Below are 22,704 nucleotides of genomic sequence, written 5' to 3'. Positions count from 1 at the left end.
TGGATTTCTCCTCTCTGTCAGACATGTATCTTAAATTCACTGTCAGAAAAAAAATGTTTCTAAATTAATTGTATTATAAAGCACAGTGCTTGGGAAAATCCACAAAGGGGTCGGTTTAAAGTCTTCCTCCATCATCCTCTCTTCTATCCTCAACCCCTCTCCCCTCCCTGCACTTTCTGCATCTTTGCATTGCATGTTAGTCTGAGTTTAAATGTCCTGCCTGCAGCCTTGTTTGGAAAAGAAACTTTCTCTCTCTTTTATTTAATTTTGAATTTTAAAGAAACACTCCATAAGGCACAGCCTTTGTCCACCTTCAAGTTACAATGTACTCTTAAAAAAAAAAAAAAAAAAAAAACTCAACTAGTTTTAATTTTCTTTTATATTCAAAACCTCATGGTTGTTAGAAATTCCCCCAAACAATTCAAATGAGATGCAACACCCACAAAGCGATCGGATCAGGTCAGATAAGAGTTTTATTAACAGAACAGGAGTAACTCTTTAAATTATAGAAGTATATATTTGATTTTAACTCCTATTTAACTTTGTGAAACAAGTTATAAGCTTATAAAGGTATCAAAAAGTCAGCTTCTTGTAGCTTCCTGTCGTCTTAGCTGTCCATATGTAGCTGCTGTGATAGCTTACTACCTAAGTCAACTTTATGACTATCTTGAAAATGCTGCCTACTGCTGTGTTGTGTTTTATGATTATCATTTTATTATCTAATGAAACCTGGATAAAATAGTTTTAAATATGCATTTTTGGCTACATTGGCTAGGTTTTGCTACATGCTAAACTTGGGCTAAAGCTAGGTCTTTTTGAACATTTAGCTACATGATGAGTCTACACATAAAGTAATCTTCAGTACACAGCTTGCAACTTATATTTTTGCCAGCTTTCTGGCTTGCTGATTAAGCTAACTTTAAAAATGTATTAAAAACACTGCCACAGTGTTTTCTTAAGGATATTTAGACAGTTAGCTTATGTAGCTTACTTTGGTTTGGCTACATTTGTGCTTTAACGCTGAAAGACTGGGACTAAAGCTTGGTCTTGTATAAAGAGTTAGCTACAAAGCAGAGGCATACAGATAAAAATAAACAAAAATGAATCATAATTTTATCTTTCAAAATAGTTTGGTTACACAATGAAGCACTCACCCTCTGAAATACAAATATGCCATGAAGCCTAACTAGTGAGCTAGGTTTGCTAGTTTTGAGACTGTTTTTTTTAACACTCATGCTTTAGCTTTCCTTTTTTGTCTCGGAAACTGTCAAAAATTTCTTCCTATTGAAACGTATTGTCCTCAGCTCCATGTACACTGTTAAAACATCTGCTGAGCAATTTCCAAGCTATTATTTGTTAGCTATACCTTTTTATTTGTAAGTCTGGTCTCCCTGCTGTTTGGAAAGACCAGTGTTATACAGCTGACAGTACCTCGTAATGCCAGTAAACATCTCAACAGTGTATCCCATTATTAAACACATCGAGTCCTCATTTACGATCTCTGCTGTGTAATCAGACCAAACCCAGAGAGCTCTAAATCAGGAAGAGGTCTTCCACTCTCACGTTAAGCCTTCAGACAGTCACCAAAGAGGCATTTGTAACTTGAAAGTGAACAGCACACATTTCTCTCTCTCGGGCTGTGATTTTGGTTTTGATTTTTCTTCTGTCCTCACACTTTTCAAATGCGTCTGTGTGACATTGGAGGCCCACCAATGTCTGTGTTTGTGGGTTTGCAATGAGCTCATGGAAAAAAAAGGACCCGCAGTGTGCTGGGAAAAAGACGCTTTTCTGCCAGGAACATTGTTTGTTCTGTGTTTGTGTTGCACTATCAGACTCTGCACTCCTCTTCTGCATTTCTTCCATACTGACAACAAATTGCGGACATGAAAATTGAGCTGAAATCTGTGCAAAGACGAGTGCTGAGTCTGGTACAAAGTCCAGGAAAAAAAAACCCTGTTAAGTTGTGTTTCTGTAATGTATTTTGTTGTTTTAGTGGAACTGTGTGATGTGGTTCAGTGAGTGGTGTAATAGAGTTGTTTTACTGGAGCTTGTGTGTTGTTTTGGGATAATGTGTGTGAGAGTGGGAGTGGGATTTGGCATGTAGGTATTTTACCTACCTGCTGCGTTCTGTGCTCACAGCTGGCCCAGTATCCACAGCTGAGAGAGGAGATGGAGAGAATCGTCACCCAGCATATTAGAGACCGGGAAAACCGCACCAAAGGGCAGGTAAGACCAAAAAAAAAAAAAAAAATCCAGTACATCATCAATAAATGGCCAGTTTTCTCACTTTCTCTCTGTGTCTCTGTTTAGGTGTTACTCTTAATCGACATCGAGTTGTCCTACATGAACACCAACCATGAGGACTTCATTGGATTTGCTAAGTGAGATTTAAACACATAAACATAAATGATAAAGATAAAGATAAATAATTTAAGATACAGTTAAGACCCTGGTGTGTTTTTTGCACAGTGCTCAGCAGAGGGTCCACCAGATGAACAAGAAGAAAGCATCTGGAAACCAGGTACTGTGACAACATCTTGACATGTCCTTCTACGTGTTACGGGTCATAACACACGCACAGTAACGCTCATGAAGCTGCAAAATACGTGTTTCAAGACGTGCGGCGTGTCACGTCTTTCTGCCAGAAACAAGACATCTGAACTTCATACAGACATTCCCCCGAGGCTCCCCCGTGTTAGTTCACAGATTCCTGCGTTACCCAAGCTGAATGTAGCACAGCTACAGTATGTGTTACCTTGCAGCAATCTGTAAATACACAACACAGCTTTTCTACACACTAATCCACAACAGTTGTTGGATCTTGAAACAACTTCTTTTGGTGAAATAAGGGTGGTGTCAGCACAAACTGAGGGGCGCTGCAGAATATCTGTCATCTTTTTTTATCGCTATTGTTTTGAGGATTTAATAAGAACAGTCATGGTATCAAAATTAAATAAGAAGCGCTCATGTGGCTCTGCAGGAGTTACACAATCTCCAAGCCTCAGAGTCGGTGACTAAGAAGGAATGAAGAGTAAACTGGTTGAAATGTGAGGTCACTGTCTAATTCTCAAACTACATCAAAATCGACATAATGCAAGACAATTGTAAAGTGTCTGCCTCTGGTCTTAATATAGATAAATGCAGGGGACTTATTTGGAAAAAAAACCTTTGCCAGTTGTCACAATTTAAAAAAAAAACAAAAAAACAAAAAATCACAAAATCTTTCAAACTTTATCTGTTTATTTACAAAATTAATAAAACAAAAAACTTTAAGGTATTTAAGTCAATATAAGTGTGTGTGTGGTCGGGTAGAAACCTATAAACGGCTTTTATGAGACCCACTCCCAGAAAAAGGGTTTAAAATGACAAAGAACCTTCAAAGCAATATTAATACTCAAGAAATTTAAATTCAAGAAACCAACAAGAAAAAAAAGGTGTTTTCTTTCAACAAAGGAGTTAGCAATAATTATTTTATAAAGAAGAGCAGAGACATTAAATAAAGCAAAATAATGATTCCTCTAGGTAACTTCTCGAAATTCCATTGAAAACATCTGAAGGGATTTTTTTTTTCTTTAGAGGAAGATGAAGATGAAGAGATTTGTAGCCTGTCTTGTTGGATAATTATGAAATTGAGTTACTAAGAAATGTTAGCCACATTTTGTATCTGCCAGCTTCTAAAAGTAAAACCAAAACATGCAGAGCTCCCCCTGCTGACTGGCAGCAGCACAGGTTTTAAAACTATCTTCTCCATTGTTAAACTCAGAATACAAGTTACATTCAGAGTGTTCAGCTAGTTTAAATTAGTTACTTGTTGCTACAAATGAATTATGATGACGAAACAGGCAGCTCTGTTGTAAATTTGGCCGGTTTTGGTTGGTAAAAGGGTCGGATAAACAAATACTTCCTAATATCTATTTTTGCATGTTTCTTCCTGCTGTTTCCCTCTAATACCTTTTTTTATCTTCTGTTTGATTGAACTCTTTGCTCTCTTCTCTTCAGCTCTTGGTTTTGGGTTTCCTCTTTTCTGTTTCCCTCTGAGTGATCCCTCTGTTTTCTCTCTTTGTTGACCTCTTTGTGGCTTTTCTGCTCCAGGATGAGATCATGGTGAGTAGTCTGTATGTATGTTTGATGAACGAGTGTGTGTGACCGTGTGCATGTCTGATAAAGGCTTACATGCGTATGTGCTCATCTTTTCTTGTCTGTTTGGATCAGAGGACATGCATATGTGTTCACTTATGGTTGTGGTTGATTGTGGATTCATGTGTGTGTGTGTGTGTGTGTGTGTGTGTGTGTTATTTTTTAAGGTATATAGTGAGCTTTTTAAGAACCACCAGTAGATAAGCAGGTGGCTGTGTTCGGGGATGCTTGGCTGCTTCCCTTTCCTCTCTTTTTCAGCAGCGCGCTCACTTAAGCCACACACACTCATTCACTGGACAGAAAGATAAAAGCATCACAGAGAACTATTTAAAAAAACATCTTTTTGTTCATTTAAAAGGCTCTTACAATTTGTTAAGGTGGTGAAGAAACAGCCTGCAGTATTAGCTTGAATTACATAAAGAGAAGGGGCACCATGTGACAGCTGAGACTAAAAGGGGAAAAAAAGATCCACACATCATCACACTTCTTCCCTTCTCCTGTTTTCATTTTGTTTTATTCTCCTCCTCTCCGTCCTCACTCCAAGTAGCAGAAGGCCAGAGGGAATCAAGACCAGACATGTGTCGCCCCCACAGTTAATTGTCAGTTGTCATAACAGCCACCCAGGTTAGAGGTCAAAGGTCAGGGCCACATTATAAACAAAGTGGTGATCTGCACTTCCTGTTTAGTGATAAATGTTGCCTGTCCTGCAGCTTCTGTTTTCCTGGTTGAGCCCTCTGCTAACCTTCAACCAAACCCCTTAGTTACCTAATCATAGTGAGGAGGAGGTATAAAAGTTGTTGCGACAATGTGAAATTGTTTCATTTAAAACAAATTAAGGCAAAGAAAGCCTTTTTGTTGCACTCCTTATAAAAAATAGAAATAGAATAAAAAATAAAAACCCACAGGCAAAGCAGAGCTTGAGGGTTTTGAGGGAACGTTAAGACAAAACTTAAAATGTGCTGAAAAACAATACACACAATTAAAAAAAAGATAATAGGGAATATGACTGTAAACAAAATCAAGAAAATTTAAATATGACAAGTATAAAGTTACTGCATTAATAATGAGTGTAAATAAAAGCACAGATGAATTTAACTCATTCCATAGAACAGAGAAGTGTCTAAAAATAAAGTACAGAAATATATTTTTAGTTTACGTTTGTGTAATTTTATGTATTTTGTCAACTTACAAAGATAAATAATAATAATAATAATAATAACAATAATAACAATAAAAACAATAATAATAATAAAAGTATAATGGTTTGGGAAAATTATCTTTTATTATTTTATTTATTTTGGAGTAACACAACATTTCGACTGAGGGCTAACCTCAGACCACCTTGACCTAGACCACTAGGCTCTAAGAAATTTTACATCAGTGTGTAGGGTTAAGGTTTTCATGGCAAAAAAAAAACAAAAAACAAAAACACAAAATATGGCAAAAACAATTGTTTATTGCCCTTAATTGCTGAATTTTTAAGATAAATTGGTTGTATTTTAACCAAGTTTCTAGTTGTACCATTTCGTTTTTCTAATCAATTTTTCAAGTCCATATTAACAATGAAATCAGTTATTTTCAGTGTTTTAATCTGAGATTCAATGAAAGATGAGATGCAGGTAGCTCAGACCCAGAGTTTTTGGTTATTGTTATTCTGTTTGACTCAAAGTGCCAATAACCTTTGATTTGTCAGTAGTCATCCTTGACATTAAGTTAAATATTCAATTCAAAAGCACATTGGTGTTATTTCCCATTACAACACTCGCAGAGAAGCAGGAAGACGCTGTGGCAGGTTTTTTTTAAGGTGCCAAAAGGAGCAAATAACACACAGCTACAAAAAATAATATGTGTCAGTTTCAGATCAGGATTGATGTGTTATCACAGACAGCCTTAACAAATACAAAAACCTCAGGATATCAGCTGAATATTAAAGAAATGTAACTGCTCAGTTGATAAAAATCCCCCATTCATGCTCCTGCACTTCCCTGCATGGTCTCAAAAAGGGTGGACATGGCCGCTCTTGTTCCAGCTTCCCTTATTGCCCCTGCCCATCCTGCTTGCTGTCCCCTTGCTGCCGTCCCAGCAGCCAGCTGTAATGTGCTGGTACTAAATCAAACTTTGCACTGAATGCCCCTGCGCTGGCGAATAGCTTTGTAACCTTCTCTCCACATTCTCATTCAGCCGGAGAGAGGAGTTAACGATCGGTTCAAGGTAATTAAACATGCACATCATGTACTGTACGTGTCTGTAGTTTCTGTTTATGGTAAAGAGATTAAATACAAGACAGAAAAGTAGGATAAAAGAGGAGTGAGGAGTGCTAATCGTGTGGGTGAGCTGGTGTTTGTAGCAGTTGCTTTTACGCTCCACTTGCAGGAGTTAGTGTAGGTTAGAGACAGAGTTACTAACACTGTTAGAGATAGGTGAGATGACAGCATTTTTTCCACCTGAATTATTTTTCAAAGACTTTCTGTTGTGCCTGTGTGTCTCTCAGGTGATCAGGAAGGGCTGGCTGACCATCAACAACATCGGCATCATGAAGGGAGGAGCCAAAGAGTACTGGTTCGTCCTCACAGCTGAGTCCCTGTCCTGGTACAAAGATGACGAGGTGAGACACCACTCACACAAAGAAGGAGTGTGTTTGCATTTTTCTGTTGTTGCACACCAGGTGTTTTTTGTGATAGGATCCTGAGAGTTGAGGGCTTGATGCTGTGATCCCAGAGGGTATAAATCATGGATATAGTGTTGGTGACTTCACTCATTAGTTTCTAATTTTGAGTTTTGAAGCCTTATGTTGATGGGGGCAATTTGGAAATGCTGAGCTGAAGCTAGCTTTGTTCGAGTTTGGATAAGGCAAAGAGGTGGACCATTAGCTTCTTTGCTAGCAGCGTCAAGGTTCTTTCCTGTCAGTCAGTCAACTCCTTACACGAGTGAAACTTGTTATTTTAACTTCAAAAAAAGTCATACGTACAGTGTGTGCTGATAGAAAAAATAGTTGAACAGGTTTATAAATTAGTCTGTAAACACGTTCATTTTTCCTGTTAAAAGATGCTTTTCTGGCTTGGTGTGTATGTGTTGTATCTGGTGATTCTGCAGCGAGCCTAAAGTGGAATCTGAAAGAAATGCAGGTTTTAGCACTTATGTATAGGTTCTACATATTTACCCTGGAGATTGCAGCTAGGGCAAAACATAAGCTGAAGATAATCCTGAAATATTAAAAAAAAAAAAACAGATGTAGGGGAGACCGGGTATGGCTGAAACATGGGGAGAGTTGTAACACCACCAGTTCCACCAATCTTGGTTAAGATAGGAGTCATATGATCAATTCAGTATCTACCCACTTCAACCGTGATCACATATGGTGATTGTCAGGGCTGGAAACAGCTGCATGCAGATTCTATAGAGAAAAAAATGATTATGAGGTAAGAAAGTTTTTTTTTTTTTAATGAGACTATAATTTGTTTAGTACTTATACTATTCCAGAAAAAAAACATTCGATTCATATTGGAATAAATTGTAGTTTCTCAGGCAAAATGTGATGGATTTTTCCCATACTAATGTCAATCCACTATGCTAATACAGCTAACCAAAACACTGGATGACAGTGTGGGGTGGGTTGTAACACATCTCTAAAAAGTACTATAACCATCCCCTTATATATAAATAAGAACATTTTCTTGATTTTAATAATGTTACATAACTCCTAGGCAGGGTAAAAGAAAGACAGACAGAGTTGTGCCTGTAGATGTTTTTAAAAAAGCATCTGATGAAGTCACAAACAACAGGAAGTCAATCAGATCAGTCACAAAAGCAAATCAGATCTGCCATGTTACTACATATTACTGCAAAAGCTGAGGGTCCAGTGATATCCCAGTGTATGTTACTGGAGCAGCAGCAAGGTTTTCTCTGAGGTGCAACCTACCCTGGTAGTGGGGTAGGTTGTAACAAAGGACCACCATGTATTTGACATCACCTGGTGAGGTGATATTCCCACAGGGGTTTGAATTGGTGCCATTTGTAGCAAACAAATGTGGATACTTTGCCTTGAAGTTTAAATACTCTGATTGAAAAATTCAGTGAGTTGGAGGTGCTGAAGCAAATGGTGTTACAACCATACCCGGTCTCCCCTAGATGTTTCATCTCCTGGAAATAAAAAGTGTCACAGGTGTACAATTGCAGGTGCTTTAGTCCCCATGACATCCTAAATCCTACATCCCCCCTCCCACAATGACAAGAAGAAACAACCACTTCTAAACATAAAAAACTCCACTTTACTGTAAGATACAAGCCAGAAAGGTTATTAAGAGCTTTATCAAGGATAACAATTATGTGCTAATCCATGCGTATGAATGTTTGAAGCACAAATCTGGCATTCACATATTAATATTCCGACTTAAATTTATTATTACGCTGCAAACAAAAATAGAACTTCCTCAGACCATATGTAAGCCCAAAGATGGCGACAAACTACCTCAGAAAATGTAAACACACGCTAGTCTTTCGAGTAAAAATGCATGACATATTTAAACTACTTTCAGTAAAAGAAAAAAAACTTTAATATAATTCAGTAATAAAAACTGTGAATTGACTAAATGTGTTTAATAACCATAAATAATTCTGATTCTGATTCACTGATATAAGGTGGTCAGAAATTTTTTTTTGCGTACGTACTTGTTTTATGTGCAAAGGGAGAACATTTATCCTTAATGACTGAATGATGCTCATTATTTACTTTGGCAAGTGGAGATACCAACAGCTCATCACCTCAATCAAGAGCAAACTGCTAAGAGCTACAAAATGTTTAGGCATGTGTGCTCTGATACATGACCTTTGCACACTTTTTACCACACAATCTTTAAAAAATACAGATCCTAGTTTAACAACACTGGTTATAAAAGTTTCCACCAAAACACAGAACCAGTCAATTATTCGGTTTATTTCAGAGTTTGTTTTCTGTTTTCTGCTCCAAAAGCAGAAACGACTGTTTGTCCTCAGCAAGTCAAGACACTTTGACCCGCCGTGTTTTGTTACTGGACCGACTGGTCAAAGCGGTGTCCCATGATGCTTTGCAGAACTATTAGGAGCTAGCCACAGTCTGAGTGTCTCCAGGCCTTAGCCACAGCCGCACTGCTGTTCGCTGACATAAGTGTATGCATATTTGTGTGTGTGTGTGTGTGTGTGTGCGTGTGTGTGTGTGTGTGGAACCTAAAAGGCCCTTCACAAAGAGTCAGGACCCCCCAGAATGTCAGACACTGAAGCTGGCACCCACATGTGCATACCAGAGCCCCTTGCCCTGCCCTGTTCCCAATTACACACACACACACACGTACACACACCGGCTGCTTCTAATAAACTTAGTTCATTTCAAAGAAAGGAGCAAGAGCGGGCTGAATTGCAGGAGGCAGGAGTGTCTCTTGTTAGCTGGTTAGCGAAAGGAGTAACAGGGAACATTTGGAGGTGGAGGAGTAATTGGAAAAAGAAGGAGGAGGTTTTTATCTCTTTCCTCAACATGCTCAAAGATTCATCCCCAAAACCAGCGGACACTCCCCTCTTCTTCTCTTTCTTCTTCTTCTTCTTCTCCTCCTTCATCTCTTTCTGTCTCACTCCCTCATCCCCCTCCTCCCCCTCCTCCTGCTCCTTGTACTGTATATTTATTTGAACATGGAGCAGCGAGGGTGCAGGGAGACCCAAAACCAACACAGGGTGCCAAGGCTGAAGGGAACTGCAAAAGGACTTCACATTATGTTTTCTATCAAAGCTGAACATTTTTATAGTGCGGTCACACACACACACACACACACACGCACACACACACACACACTAGAGGTTCTCTTGAGGGCATATACACACATGTGCACCTGGGTAAACACATGCCAAGACACACACCGCCGATGAAAAGTTGGGAAAGGTTTTGTGTTTCGATTTAAAGGAAAAATAAAAAGTAATGAAAAAAATATGAGGGCAAAAAAAAAAGTTCTTTTTGTCCAGTTTTTAACTCACACATTCACATTTCTTGTCCTCGCACCGTTTTATTGACTGCCTCTCGTCATGGGGAAAACCCTCGCCACAGCCTGGTTACACACACTGAAACACACATGCACACACACCACCCCCAGACACTAATAATAACTTTCAACCCAATGAGTGGTGCCAGGATGTTTTGGTTATAGTGCATGTGTTTGCATGTGTGTGTGTGTGTGTGTGTGTGTGTGTGTGTGTGCCTTGAAACCTTCTGGTCTGTATTACCACAGGACATGCCAATTCTTTGAATCAGGGTTGCTTGAAACTTCCCAAAGCAGAGAAACAGGGAAGAAGAGAAGGAGGGAGGAATGGATGAAGAAGAAATTTAAAAAAGGAACTTTATCAACATTCAGCTTGAAATCCAGCTTCACACTCAAACAGAAGTGGGTTTAAGATACAACTTTGCTGTCCTTTGAGTGGCCGCTGGATGTATTTTCTTTGGATGCCCTCTTCTGGTCTTTGTGTGTGTGTGTGTGTGTGTGTGTGTGTGTGTGTGTGTGTGTGTGTGTGTGTGTGTGTGTGTGTGTGTGTGTGTGTGTGTGTGTGTGTGTGTGTGTGTGCGTGCGCCCGGGTTTCCCTGCTCCTGCTGTAAAGCTGCCAGAAAGCCAGACTCGCCTGGTGATCCCAGCTGTAAACATCCTGGGGGGAGAAGTCAGACTGCTGCTTTCAGCGCACTCACCAGTAACACGTCTGCCATACCCCCATGTGTGTGTGTACGTGTGTGTGTGTGTGTGTGTGTGTGTGTTTTTTAGTGTGTGACTTGGTGGCTCTAAATGGAAACAGGTTGGTTTGCGGTTTTTCATTCCTGCAGACGATGCTCTGTGATGAGGCACTGTGTGAACGCTCCTGCTTTCCTCTTCTTTGTATTTTTCAAACTCAGAATTCTTCGATGTGGCTTTTCCTTTTTTTCTTCTATTCAATCAGACAAACTGTGTCCCGTTTGTCATAAAGCAAAGAGTTGGATGGCTAAACTTGTAACCCCTTCACATGACGTCACCTGCAAACTCCAAACCCACAAACAGTATTTTAAGGAGAGCTACACAAAGAGTCGTAAAAGTGGCGAATATTTTCGTACGGTGGCTTCCCGCCTCCTCGAGCATTACATGGTCATTTGAGGTAAAACCGCTGCAAGTGGAGCATCGAAGGCAGAGACGTAATTGTACATTTTGGTGGAGCGTGCATGCAGAGCGATGCTGGGGGTTTTCTGTGTGGTGAAGTTATCTTTTTGGGTACTTTTTTTCCTCTTTGTGCGGTTGTTGCTGAGATCTTTGCAGAAAAATAAACAACGTGATGGAAAAGTCACACAGCCTTCACTTCTGTTTAAACAGTCATGATCCTTTTTCATCATTGCGTCTCTTGCATGAACAAAGAAACACACAAACGTCAGCAAATAGATACACAAGTGTGTTTATTTCAGTTATGGGACACCATAGTTTACAGTTTTGTCTTTATCAGATTTCACTTTTTGACAAGTCAAACAAAGCAGACGTTACACAAAGCAGCAGGATCATTTCGATGTATGTGTCACTCGTTAATCCAGAGTTAGGCCCACTGTGGTGGAGACTTTTTGTGCTTTATTTGGTTCGTCCACATAGATGAAGGGTGGTGCTGCGTGTTCCCACAACCGGATGATGTGCTCTTTCAGGTCGTCCCGTGCTTCCCCGGCCAGCCTAACCAATGTGCAGACTACTGTACAACCACTACTTCCTGAACAGGTAGTCTGAACACTGGGCAGGCGGGTCGGGTGGCTGGAGGAGAAGATTTGAAGCTTGGATCTTTCTTCAGATCCATTCTCAAACACTCTGATTGATTTATACTCACTGTGATTCAGGCGTCACACTCTGGAGTTCCTCTGTTGTTGAAGTGTTGATCGGGCGGGAGGAGAAACAACATCCAGGAAGAGGAGGAAGAGGAGGAGGAGAGGTTAGATGGATGTGGAAGTAACTTACTGGCTGAGTTCACACCATTCCCTCCTGCGGAGAGACACACAAATCCAGACATCGCTCTGGAGGAAGAACAAAAAATGGGACATTGGTTCTCGAGACTTAACAGCATCACATCAACATCAACATCTTAGAGAATCAAATACCTGCGCAGGACAGTTTCAAGATTTTCTGGATAAATTAAGCATTTTAGGGAGTTTTGCCTTCAGTTTTTTCTCCCATTTTTGCACTCTAAATTACAAAATCTAAATCAGAAAAATCAGACGGCACACAGAGATTAAGACAGGCCGCTAAGTGAGCACACACAGAGCAAATTTGCACAGTGTCAACTCAGTTTGCCCTCACTGACCCCTGAGGTCAAAAATAAATAAACAAGAACCGGACGCTGTAAGGTTTTAATTAACACCTTACGCTCTTTAGATGGCGCTGTTTAAAAACTGGAATCCCAAAAAACAGATTTTGGGATTTTAACAGCTCTGGGTACAAAAGTGATGAGGGATTATCTGTGATCAGCTGATCTCTCATGGAAACATCCCAATCTCTTATCTCGACGAATGCGGAAGCCATAAACTAAAAATCTACTTTAGGCAATACCTGTGACATAACCGATCTTCTCCTCCGCACATCTTGTTGTCTTCGGTGTTCCCTTCTTCCTCTTTTTTCTCGGTTTTCCGTCTATACTTGATTCGTCCCCGCTGATTTCCATTGAGTTCACCGAAAGTGTTTCCACGAGTTATCTCTTCTTCTTAAAGTTAAAAAAAAAGTGATTGAGATGGACCGGCTGGAGGCTCGACGTGGCAGACAACTGGCCACCAAGTTTCCTCTTCCAGAGACAGAAGAAGAAAAAGGAAGGAGGGAGAGAGAGGAGATATGGAGAGAGGAGAAGGAGGAGGAGGAGGAGGAGTTCGCCGGCCCCCCATTTTTCCTCTCCCCTCTTCTTCCTCTTTCTTCCCTCCTCTCTGTCTGGCTTTCTCCCCTTCTTCTTCTTCTTCCCCTCCCCTTTCCCCCTTTTTTTCTGTCTTTCTTTTTTCTCTGGATTTTCAGGAGAAAGTGGAAGGTCAAAGGTGAACAGGAAGTTTGGAAAGGGAGTGAAGGATTGGCTGTGGAGGGAGGGAACTACTTTTAGTGGAAGCGTATGTTGGTTAGATTTGAGGATGTCTACGTTTGTGTGCTCACGTGGAGGCAGATGTGTGTTTGGATGTCCTCTCTTGCATCTTCTTATGGTACATGTGAGCGTATGTGCGGTTTTTGGGGTGATGGATGTGTGTGTAGGAGTGGGTCTGGAGGAGAGTAGAGGCTCCTCGGTCTTTGTAGCGAGGGCAGGAATGTCGGCGTTTTCTTGGCAAGCAGGAGGAAGCCTTGTAATAACTCCAGATGTGCAGCCCTGTGGTCTCCATCGCTCTCCTGCTCCCTCTGTTTTTACTTCTAAAGCTGATTTCCTCTCCCTGTCCAACGCGAATAAAGGGCCCTTTATGCTGCCTTCACACACACACACACACACACACACACACACACACACACACACACACAGAGGAAAGGGGGGTTACTGGTGAGGGGTGACATACTACTGGTAAATCAGAACCAGAGTGAAAAAGTGTGTGTGTATGTGTGTGTGTGTGAGTGTGTTGGAGAAATAAAAAGTGTGGTTCAAAGTTGAGACATAAGTAGTAAAAGTTGCCTCCTTCACCTTTTTGGATTCACACACACACACACACACACACACACACAGCGTGACACACACTTTCTTTCCTTTCTTACCTCTGGTAGACAGCAGTAATCACCCCTAGTGTTTCCAGGTGTATGTCTTCGTGTGTGTGTCTTCGTGTGTGTGTCTTCGTGTGTGTGTCTTCGTGTGTGTGTTTGTTTTAGCTATGGTTTCTGAGCTCCAAATCAAAGCAGGCACAATCCCAGGAGAGACGAGTCAGCAGTACCGCCGCAGATGGAGGGATGTGGAGGGAAAGTAGGAGAGAGGAAAGTGAGGATGAAAGAAGGAAGCGACTGAAGAAAAAAAAGGAAAAATGGAGCTGAAATCATTCCCAGTGAGCAGGGAGAGAAAGAAAAAGACATGAAAAATGTAGCAAAGAAAGAAGCCAGAAAAGAGGATGAAGGAAATCAATCCTCATTACTGTTGCAGTTAAGTTTCGGGTTCAAGGATTGGAGGGAGTGAATTTTAATGGGAGGGAGGGGAGGGAGCTGCGGTCGCACCAACATTGTTTCCACTGTTTGGATGACCAGGCAGGCAGCTTCCTTCAAACTCTCAGTCAGAAATGACACAAGTACTAAGAAAGTATGCAGACATATCCACACACTTCTAAAACCTCAAGTTTCTGTTTCTCATGTCTTTGTATTTCAACTTCTCTTGAAGTGTGCTGCTCTGTGAGATTTCACAGTTGCATTTTTGATTCGCTCAAAAATGTGTGTTAAATTTGAGTCAGAGATAGCATGTCAGCCCTTCATTATCATGGTCTGGTTGGAAAACACAAGTGTCAACCACATAATAGCTTGGTGTTATTTCCTGCATTCCTTACAGTATATATTCATTATTTGTTGTCACAGAAAATCAAGAAACTGTCCAAGAAATTCCAGATATTCACCAAAAAAATAGTGCTGTGGTCAGCTGGGATTTAAAGAAGTGGTATGATGCTTTTCATATTTTGAAAATAAATATGAAGTTGAGATGTTTAGGGTCAAAATTAAGGGTGTGCATATCTAGAGGTAAAGGTGTGTTGCTGTCAGGGTCAGTGAGAACACCATGAGAGCTGCTCAATGTGTGACATCACAAGTTGGTAAATCTCTTTAGGGGTAAATTTGTTGTTTTAAAGAGGAACATAACGTTGTAGCACGACAACAGTAAAGGAGGCTTCCAGAGAGCTTGGTTCAATAATACTAGAGGGCACTTTGAGATAGAAATGGGTAATTTATTAGGTTCTTAGATAGGTACCTAAACACATCTTTGTGACTATGAGGGAGTGAGAGAGTAGACAATTTTCCTACAGGACATGAACACAGCATTGCAAGTTTATATATTGAGAAATAAATGTTAAACTGAAAAACTTTGAGATCTTATTATTAAGAAATATATATTTATTACCACATAAATTGGGACCTTTAAGTACCAATACTTCTTTCTCCTTGCTAATAAAAGCTAGTGGTTGACTTCCCCATCTCCCCTGCTGCTGGATGCAGTTATGATGTGAGAACCTTGGAGGTAAATTAAAAGAAAAAAAAAGACTAATGGTGATAATGCTGAGAAATCTGGTTAAAAAATGTCTACTATCATATTTTTGTTGGTGAAAAGATAAAAATGAGGGCTTTCAGGATGTTAAAGAAAACAAAAATCAACTGCTTCATATCAGGGGGAGTCGGGGACGTACGCAGACTGGTTTGTGGATCAGTCAAGTCTACCCTGCCTGATTTATGAGATAAATGATGGATGTGTGTTGTTCTTTCAGGAAATTATTTTTCCTCTTTGTTGTCGTCCAGAATACGTCTGTATGAAAATCATTAAAGAAGCAAACTCTGGCATTAGACTCAGAAAACAGATGAAAAGAGAAACCACACTGATGTGCACTTAATGTCTTTTGGCATGTGGCATAAACGCTACGCATCAGTGTGTGTGAATGGTAATTTTGACGTGTGTATGAGAATCTGCAGGCTCTTTGCTTTCTTTGAAGGAGGATTCACAGACATGTAGAGATAACTGAATATGACACATTTATGACACATTCTTCAGAAAAAAATACAATTTCCTATATTCATGAATCTTTTGTATGAGTATATCACATTGTTATGCTTTCATAGTGTATGACTATTCTACAAGAGAATGAGAGATTTGAGTTTTTAACATTAATGAGAGATTAACCTGTTGAATAAGTTTAACAGAAGTAGAATCACTGTAAAACAGAAAATCTCTTTCAACCTGTGAAACTGCCTGCTGTTACACAGCTGCACAGTCATGTCATAAAAATACACTACATCCAAACATACCCTCTGTGTAGTTTCCAGGACGAGTTATATTTAGGAGTGAAAATATGGTATTATGGCAGTCACTTCTCTATAAAAAATACTTCAACAGTTAATTTAGGTTGTACTTTATTTTACTCATGCAGGCTATGATGAAATGACTCTTATGTGTGAGCATATTGAGGATTACATGATTACATGATTAGACAATCATCCTATAACTTGTTGTTGTTGGCACAAACAACACATTAATTCCTTAAGTAAGTAGGCAAGTTAGTAAATTTTATTTAGTATAGCAGTTTTCAGAGAATAACTTCAACTCTACCCTCTGATTTCAACCATCACACATAACTGTATAATACAATCGCTAACATTGGCTCTGTTTAAATCCCAAATTTAAAAACCTTGCTGATTTTATTGTCAGGAGCAATGCTTTAAATTGACTTTTATTTTAACTCCATTTCCACCCCTTTCCCTCAAAGTTTGCAACTGCTCTGAGCCCACTGATAACCCCAGCTTTGTAAAACTCTGTAGCACTAAACAGTGCCCTAGAAAAATCTCTGAACTAATAATAAAGCTGTAACATGACTGTTCTTCATTTGCAAGTAGTAATGATAGTTAGCTAACAGTAGCGCTGCTTTGGTAACAGTAATGTAAGCTAGCCAACTAACTTAATGTTGATCGAATCCAACCTGTGCCATTTCCACATGCTATTCCCTACTCTCATCTTGTTTCCTACTCCATCCACATTTCTATTCTCTGCAATCAAAGGCATAAAAAGCCCAGCAAAAAATAACGAAAATAAAAATGATAATAATAAGCTAGTAAGAATTGCTGTTGGCTAAATACTTTAACTTCCAGCTAGCTATCGTAATGCATAGCAACTTAAAATCAACTAGCTAGTTGAAATTGCTGTTTGCTAAGTTCTGCTACTGTTGTTAGCTTATAGCATTGCAAAAATAGTTTGTTAGCCAAAATTTCTGTAAACTAAGTTATTGTGCTGTTAGTCATCTGTCATCACTTTTAGCAACCTAAACTTAGTTAGCTAGCTAAAACTACTCTTAGCTAAAAAGTGCTATCCAAAGCTGTCTGTTATTGATTCAAGCAAGTAAAGTTGGTAAGCTAACAAATTTTGCTGTAGCTAAAAAGTGCCTGTATTTGTTGTCACTTAAGTCATTAAGTATTAAGTTTGTTGGCTAGCTAGCATTGCTGTAGTTCTACTGGTAACGAGCTACTATTACCTATAGCAACGTAAAGTTATTTCACTCGCTAATATCAATTGAAATTCCACAGAAATAGAAAGACTAGCAAGATATTGATTCAATGTTGGCATTAGCATTTGTGATATGTTTCCACTAAGTGATATCCTTAAAAAACAACCACAACAAAAAATGTAGGTAGCGGATTGCTCTGTTCTTTCAGTGCACTCCAAAACAGATAAAGTAGTCTATGAACTTTAGTAAATGGTAAAATTGTCTAAGCTAACAAACTAATCTGTAAGTTTATCACAAAAGTCAGCATCAGAAGTTAAATAAAAGTAACTGCCTCTAGTTAAAGTACTCCAGAATACCATAAACTCTTTAGATGTGTTTTCAGAGCAGATTTTATGTAATGTATAATTTCACCTTATCTTTTGAGATTGATTTTTTGCATGGCTTTTATGCCACAATGTCCCTCAAGTTTACCAGACCCATAATCCTCTGTTAGACAGCAGTCCTTAAACCTGCTGTGGTTTTCACGTGTTTACGTTGTCAGCGCCTCCCCTCCTCCCATCTTCTTCTACTCTTTGGTGGTCACCGGTGATTGATCACATGTCCCAGATCACCCTCTGGGTTGTTACACTGACCTTCTCCTGAAGTAAAACACAGAGCAGATAATTAACTGCTTGGCAATTAGCTGCTAAACAGGAAGGTATCACTGACCTGCCAGGATACTTGACCGGACTGTGGTCTGAATGTGTCATTGTCATGTGGACACCACGCTTCCTTTCTATGTGTTTATTTGTGTTGTTCCCACGGGAAGTGCTAAACCAAGCATAAAAACTGTTGCTTTTCGGTGTCGGATGAGACTTACCAAGTTTTGCACTTGACACATGAGCTTCACTTTTCTTTTTTGAGCAACTTAATCATTAGCACTTCCCATGATATAGGAAATATCTGAGAGTGAAGGCACTGGCTGGAGGTAATTTGTCATGAGCAAAAGTGCTCAGTCTTGTAGCTTAATGACTCACCAACAGCTGTGTGTTTTTATAACTCGTACCATGGGAGATTCAGTCTGGCTGTCCTGAATTCTTATTCTCCCAGTTAAATTTTCTGCTGATCCTAAATTTATTTTTGCAACATGTGGTTTTACTTAAAAAAACATCCAAACAGCATTTAATCCAATTAAGCGTCTTCAGATGCTGCTTTTCAAAGACACATTACTCACAGACCCAACAGATTTCTGCATGCATTAGTGGGATTTTGAATTTGAAGTAGACTCAGCGATATCTACCATTTGTTAAAACTTGTTAAGCGTTTTTTTTTTTTTAACTTCACTAAATGTTGAGACTCTAAACAAGCTTCCCACAAATCCTCTCAGCTCCGCTAATGCCATCCTTTTTAGTGTCTTTCCTTTTCCTCACTGTGTAAGAATCGCAGAAATGCTCTCTGTGTTTAATTCTTTTTTTCAAAGCTCAATGGGCCAATGGTAGAAGAATGGAGGGAAAGAAAAACGAAGGGAGGTGAGGAGGAGGGTTGTGAAAATTGCCATTGGCTGCCACCCAGGGCCCAGTCTTTGTGGTAATGAAGGGTTAGAGGCAACGTTATTGCTCCCAGATGCCGTGCGGCTTCTCCGCAACTCTTTGATGCATGGCCCAAGTCACCAGGACTTTTCTATCAGACTCCCTTCAACATATACTCTACCACACACACACACACACACACACACACACACACACACACACACACACACACACACACACACACACACACACACACAAAGATATAAAGTCTCTTAAAACAACATGGATGCTATAAAAACTATCCTCTTGGTGTAGCCAATCAAACTACTCAGATTTGTTTCAGAGTGTTAATTGGAATGGTTTATGTAATGCCCCCACCAACATGTGCACGTGTGTCTGGTGTTTATACATGCTGTAGCATTTCACTGTGTGCGTTAGAGCCATTTTTCATCCACTTTTGAACGAGTGTGAGTCTCTGAGGCTCTTTGTTGGACGGTTTGCAGAGCAGTGAAGTGCCTTTATGAATCCAGAAGTGAACTTCCTCTGGCTTCTCATAATGAGGCGGCTATTACTCACAAGCAAAACAAAACCATGGAAAGTGCTTTGCTCCAAACACCACAGGTTGAATACCATACCAAGAGCACTCCCTGGGCAGCCATATATGTGTGTGAGCATGTGTGAGAGAGAGGGTATAAAAATGTTAGCGGTACCAACAAAAAAAGAGTCAATCCAGGGGCAGCATTGACAATTTGGCAAGTTATCTGTATCAACGGTGTGCAGGGTACCCTCCTGTCAGTCAAGTCCACCATGCCCTTATATGGGCAAAACTCATCAACTGAATAACTAAAAATAATGAAGAATTCAAGTGGACACTCGGAATTTGCCGTTTTTAGCACTTTGTATGTTTAGAACATAGGGTGGTGCTACGTGCTACTCTAATGTCCCGCCCACTACACTATCTGATTGGCTAGACATCACATGACTGGGTGATGTACATAAGCCTTAAATGCAACAGTTTATCTGTTCATTACTGTGAACAGTTGAAAGTTTCAGTTTTTATAATATTTCCATCAACTAAATTATTCTACTGTTAGCTGCCTGTCATCAATTCTAGCAACCTAAACTTAGTTAGCTAGCTAAAACTACTCTTAGCTAAAAAGTGCTACCCAAAGCTATCTATTATTAATTCAAGCAAAGTAAAGTTGGTTGGCTCGCTAACTTTGCTGTAGCTAAGTAGTGCCTGTATTAACTATTTATCATTACGACTATTAAGTTTGTTGGCTAGCTAACATTGCTGTAGTGCTACTGTTCATTAGCTACTTTTACCTATAGCAATGTAAAGTTATTTCGCTCGCTAATATCAATTGAAATTTCACAAACAAAAGACTAGCAAGATACTGACTGAATGTTGGCATTAGCATTTGTGATATGTTTCCCCTAAGCGATATCCTTTTAGAAAAAAGACTATTGTTAGCATGACACTGCTCTTTCAATGCACTCCAGAACTGATAAAGTAGGCTATGAACTTTACGAAATGGTAAAATTGTCTTAGCTAACAAAATAATCCTTAAGTTTAAAAGAAATGTCAGTGTCAGAAGTAAAATAAAAACAAGTGCCTCTAGTTAAGATACTCCAGAATACCATAAACTCTTTAGATGTGTTGTACAGAGCAGAGTTAGATTTTGTGTAATGTATAATAAAAAAGGCATTTAAAAAACCCTTTTGCCGGAGTTTGATATACTGGTTTGAAATGAACCATAAAGGCACATTGTGCCAAATACCAGTTTCATTCATATATTTGTTTATAAATCCTTCAAAAAAAAGGAGCGTGTAGGGAGTCCACTTATTTGCATTGGTGCCAAGATACAAGGGACAATAAAGTGGATACAAATAAAATCAGGCAGTCTCAAACAACAGTTTTAAAAAAGGATAGGGGGCAGCAGTGAGAAGAAACAAGAATAAGACATGTCATTCATTAAGTTGTGTCAAACTTCTTTTGCTAAAAATAATGAAAGCTAACAGTGGTACTATGCCAACAGTAGTGTAAGCTAGCAAACTAACAAAAGTAATGAAAGCTAGCTAATGGTAGCAATACTTGGCTAAGAGTAATGTTTGCTGGTTAATCAATTGCTTAGCTATAGGTAGACAGTTAGCTTTAGGCAGCTAACACTTCTGTAGAGATACTGTAAACTAGCTATCACAATGTTTAGCAACTTGAAAAATAGTAAGTTAAAATTGCTATTAGCTAAGCAGTGCTTATTTTAGCCAGCTATCATTTCTTCTAACAACACAAAGTGAGTCAAAAATGACAATAAATTACAACAACAAAAAAAATCAGAGTAATGTAAGTGTGTAAGCAATTTGGTTAATTGGTAAAAAATTTATAATAGATTTATGCTAAGTGTATCAACCTAGGGTTCAATTTTGTGGGAGAATAATGCCTTTATATGACAGAAAAGTTGAGAAAGAAAGAAAGAAAAAAGAAGCCAATGGACCTGAAACTGTGAATGAAACTGTGATACAGTCCTCTACATGTGTATGCTCCAAAGTGACAAGAGGCTGAACATCCTGGGCTTGCCGTACCAGGTGAAACAACAACGATCACAACCTGATAACCAATTTTCTACATGTTTTTAATATGTGTGTCAAAATGAAGTACTTGCTATTGGACAGAAATGAAGTCTAAGTATCAGCACTGGTATAATATTAGATTTTAAAAAAGAATCATATTAAGGGGGAACATTTCTGTGCCAAACTTTGTTCACTGAGAAACATATTGTTTGTTGAAGTTTTTGCTCCTAGAATGTAAAAATCTTGCACTGCTGTAAAGAAGTTTAAGTCTCATAGAAAAGGTAGATTTAATCTCACATATCCTTTCTCAATCAGCAGTGTTAGTTTTTGTGTTTCTCTCCTCTGAACTCTGAGTCACAAAGAATTGAAACTCTGCACATAAAGGGTCAAATACAGTGTGTGCTTGTGCTTCATACACATGTAACTCATAATGCTCGTGCGTGTCGTGTGCATCTGAATGTTTGTTTTCTCTCGAGTCTGAGTGTGTGTGTGTTCAATGTCTGAAATCTGTAAGTTGGCGCGCTGTAGCTGACTGGCTTTTATGGGAGCATATGTGAAAGCACTCAATTCCCAAAGACTTCTCTCAACACTACTACACACAGACATTTAACGCACACAAACATACGAGATGGGCTGATTGACAGATGGAAAACATGCAGATCAGCTGACAGATGTGGGCAGGATCTGTACATATGTGCTGTTTTCTTTTGTTTTTAATTGCATCAAATCTTATTTTCAAATTTTCAGACACACTTATTCTTATAATCAGAAACAGAAATGCATCTTATTGAATTTATTGTGTTGCTATTATGAATTTTCTTTAATTTTGCCTTTCTGCCCCTGCTTTTCCTCACTCTCTCTGTACTTTCCCCACATCATGCACACACTCATACCCTCCCCTCCTCCCCCTTTTCCAACTCTCCTGACTGGATTTACTGGCCAGAGGAGAGGAAAATGTATGAATCAGTCCAAGGTTGCTCACTCCCAGGGAGAGGGAAAGCCAGAGAGCGAGTGAACAAGGGGAAAAAAGGAAGAAAAAAAAAAAGAGAGGGAAGGCAAAGATGAAGAAAAAGTGAACAAACCTCGAGACGCAAGACGGGGACTTCTTTACCCTTATAGTCGCACTAAATGATGATGTCAGCAGTCTGCTTGTTTGGGTTTTATTTTTTATAGAGTGGACACCTGGGTGTGCTGCTGATGCCAAATGTGTGTGTGTGTGTTTATGTGCAAGTGTGTGTGTGTGTTTGTGAGAAAGAGGGAGAGTTTTACATGCATTTAGGGATACGACCATTTGGCTGCACAGGTCATAAATCCTTTGATGAAGAAGTTTGGTCTCACACACACACACAC

At 39.4% G+C, this 22,704-nt stretch overlaps 1 protein-coding gene across 4 annotated transcripts in view; it reads left to right on the top strand.

The window, feature by feature from the left end:
• dnm1a (dynamin 1a) overlaps positions 1-22,704 on the top strand; it is a 58,113-nt gene that overhangs the window by 24,659 nt on the left and 10,750 nt on the right. For all 4 annotated transcript variants that reach the window (XM_074689815.1, XM_074689812.1, XM_074689811.1 and 1 more), the window contains exons 11-15: positions 2,140-2,226; positions 2,311-2,381; positions 2,470-2,521; positions 4,093-4,104; positions 6,629-6,742. In XM_074689815.1, coding sequence (XP_074545916.1) covers positions 2,140-2,226; positions 2,311-2,381; positions 2,470-2,521; positions 4,093-4,104; positions 6,629-6,742 — 336 coding nt within the window. The remainder of the gene's footprint in view (positions 1-2,139; positions 2,227-2,310; positions 2,382-2,469; positions 2,522-4,092; positions 4,105-6,628; positions 6,743-22,704) is intronic.

The sequence above is a fragment of the Halichoeres trimaculatus genome, unplaced genomic scaffold (genome assembly GCF_033239565.1).
Source record: "Halichoeres trimaculatus isolate MK-OKI-2021-1 unplaced genomic scaffold, fHalTri1.1 fHalTri1_scaffold_16, whole genome shotgun sequence".
NCBI lineage: Eukaryota > Metazoa > Chordata > Actinopteri > Labriformes > Labridae > Halichoeres > Halichoeres trimaculatus.
The sequence above is the reverse complement of the archived record's forward strand: the minus strand, read 5'-3'. Positions and strand labels throughout refer to the sequence as shown.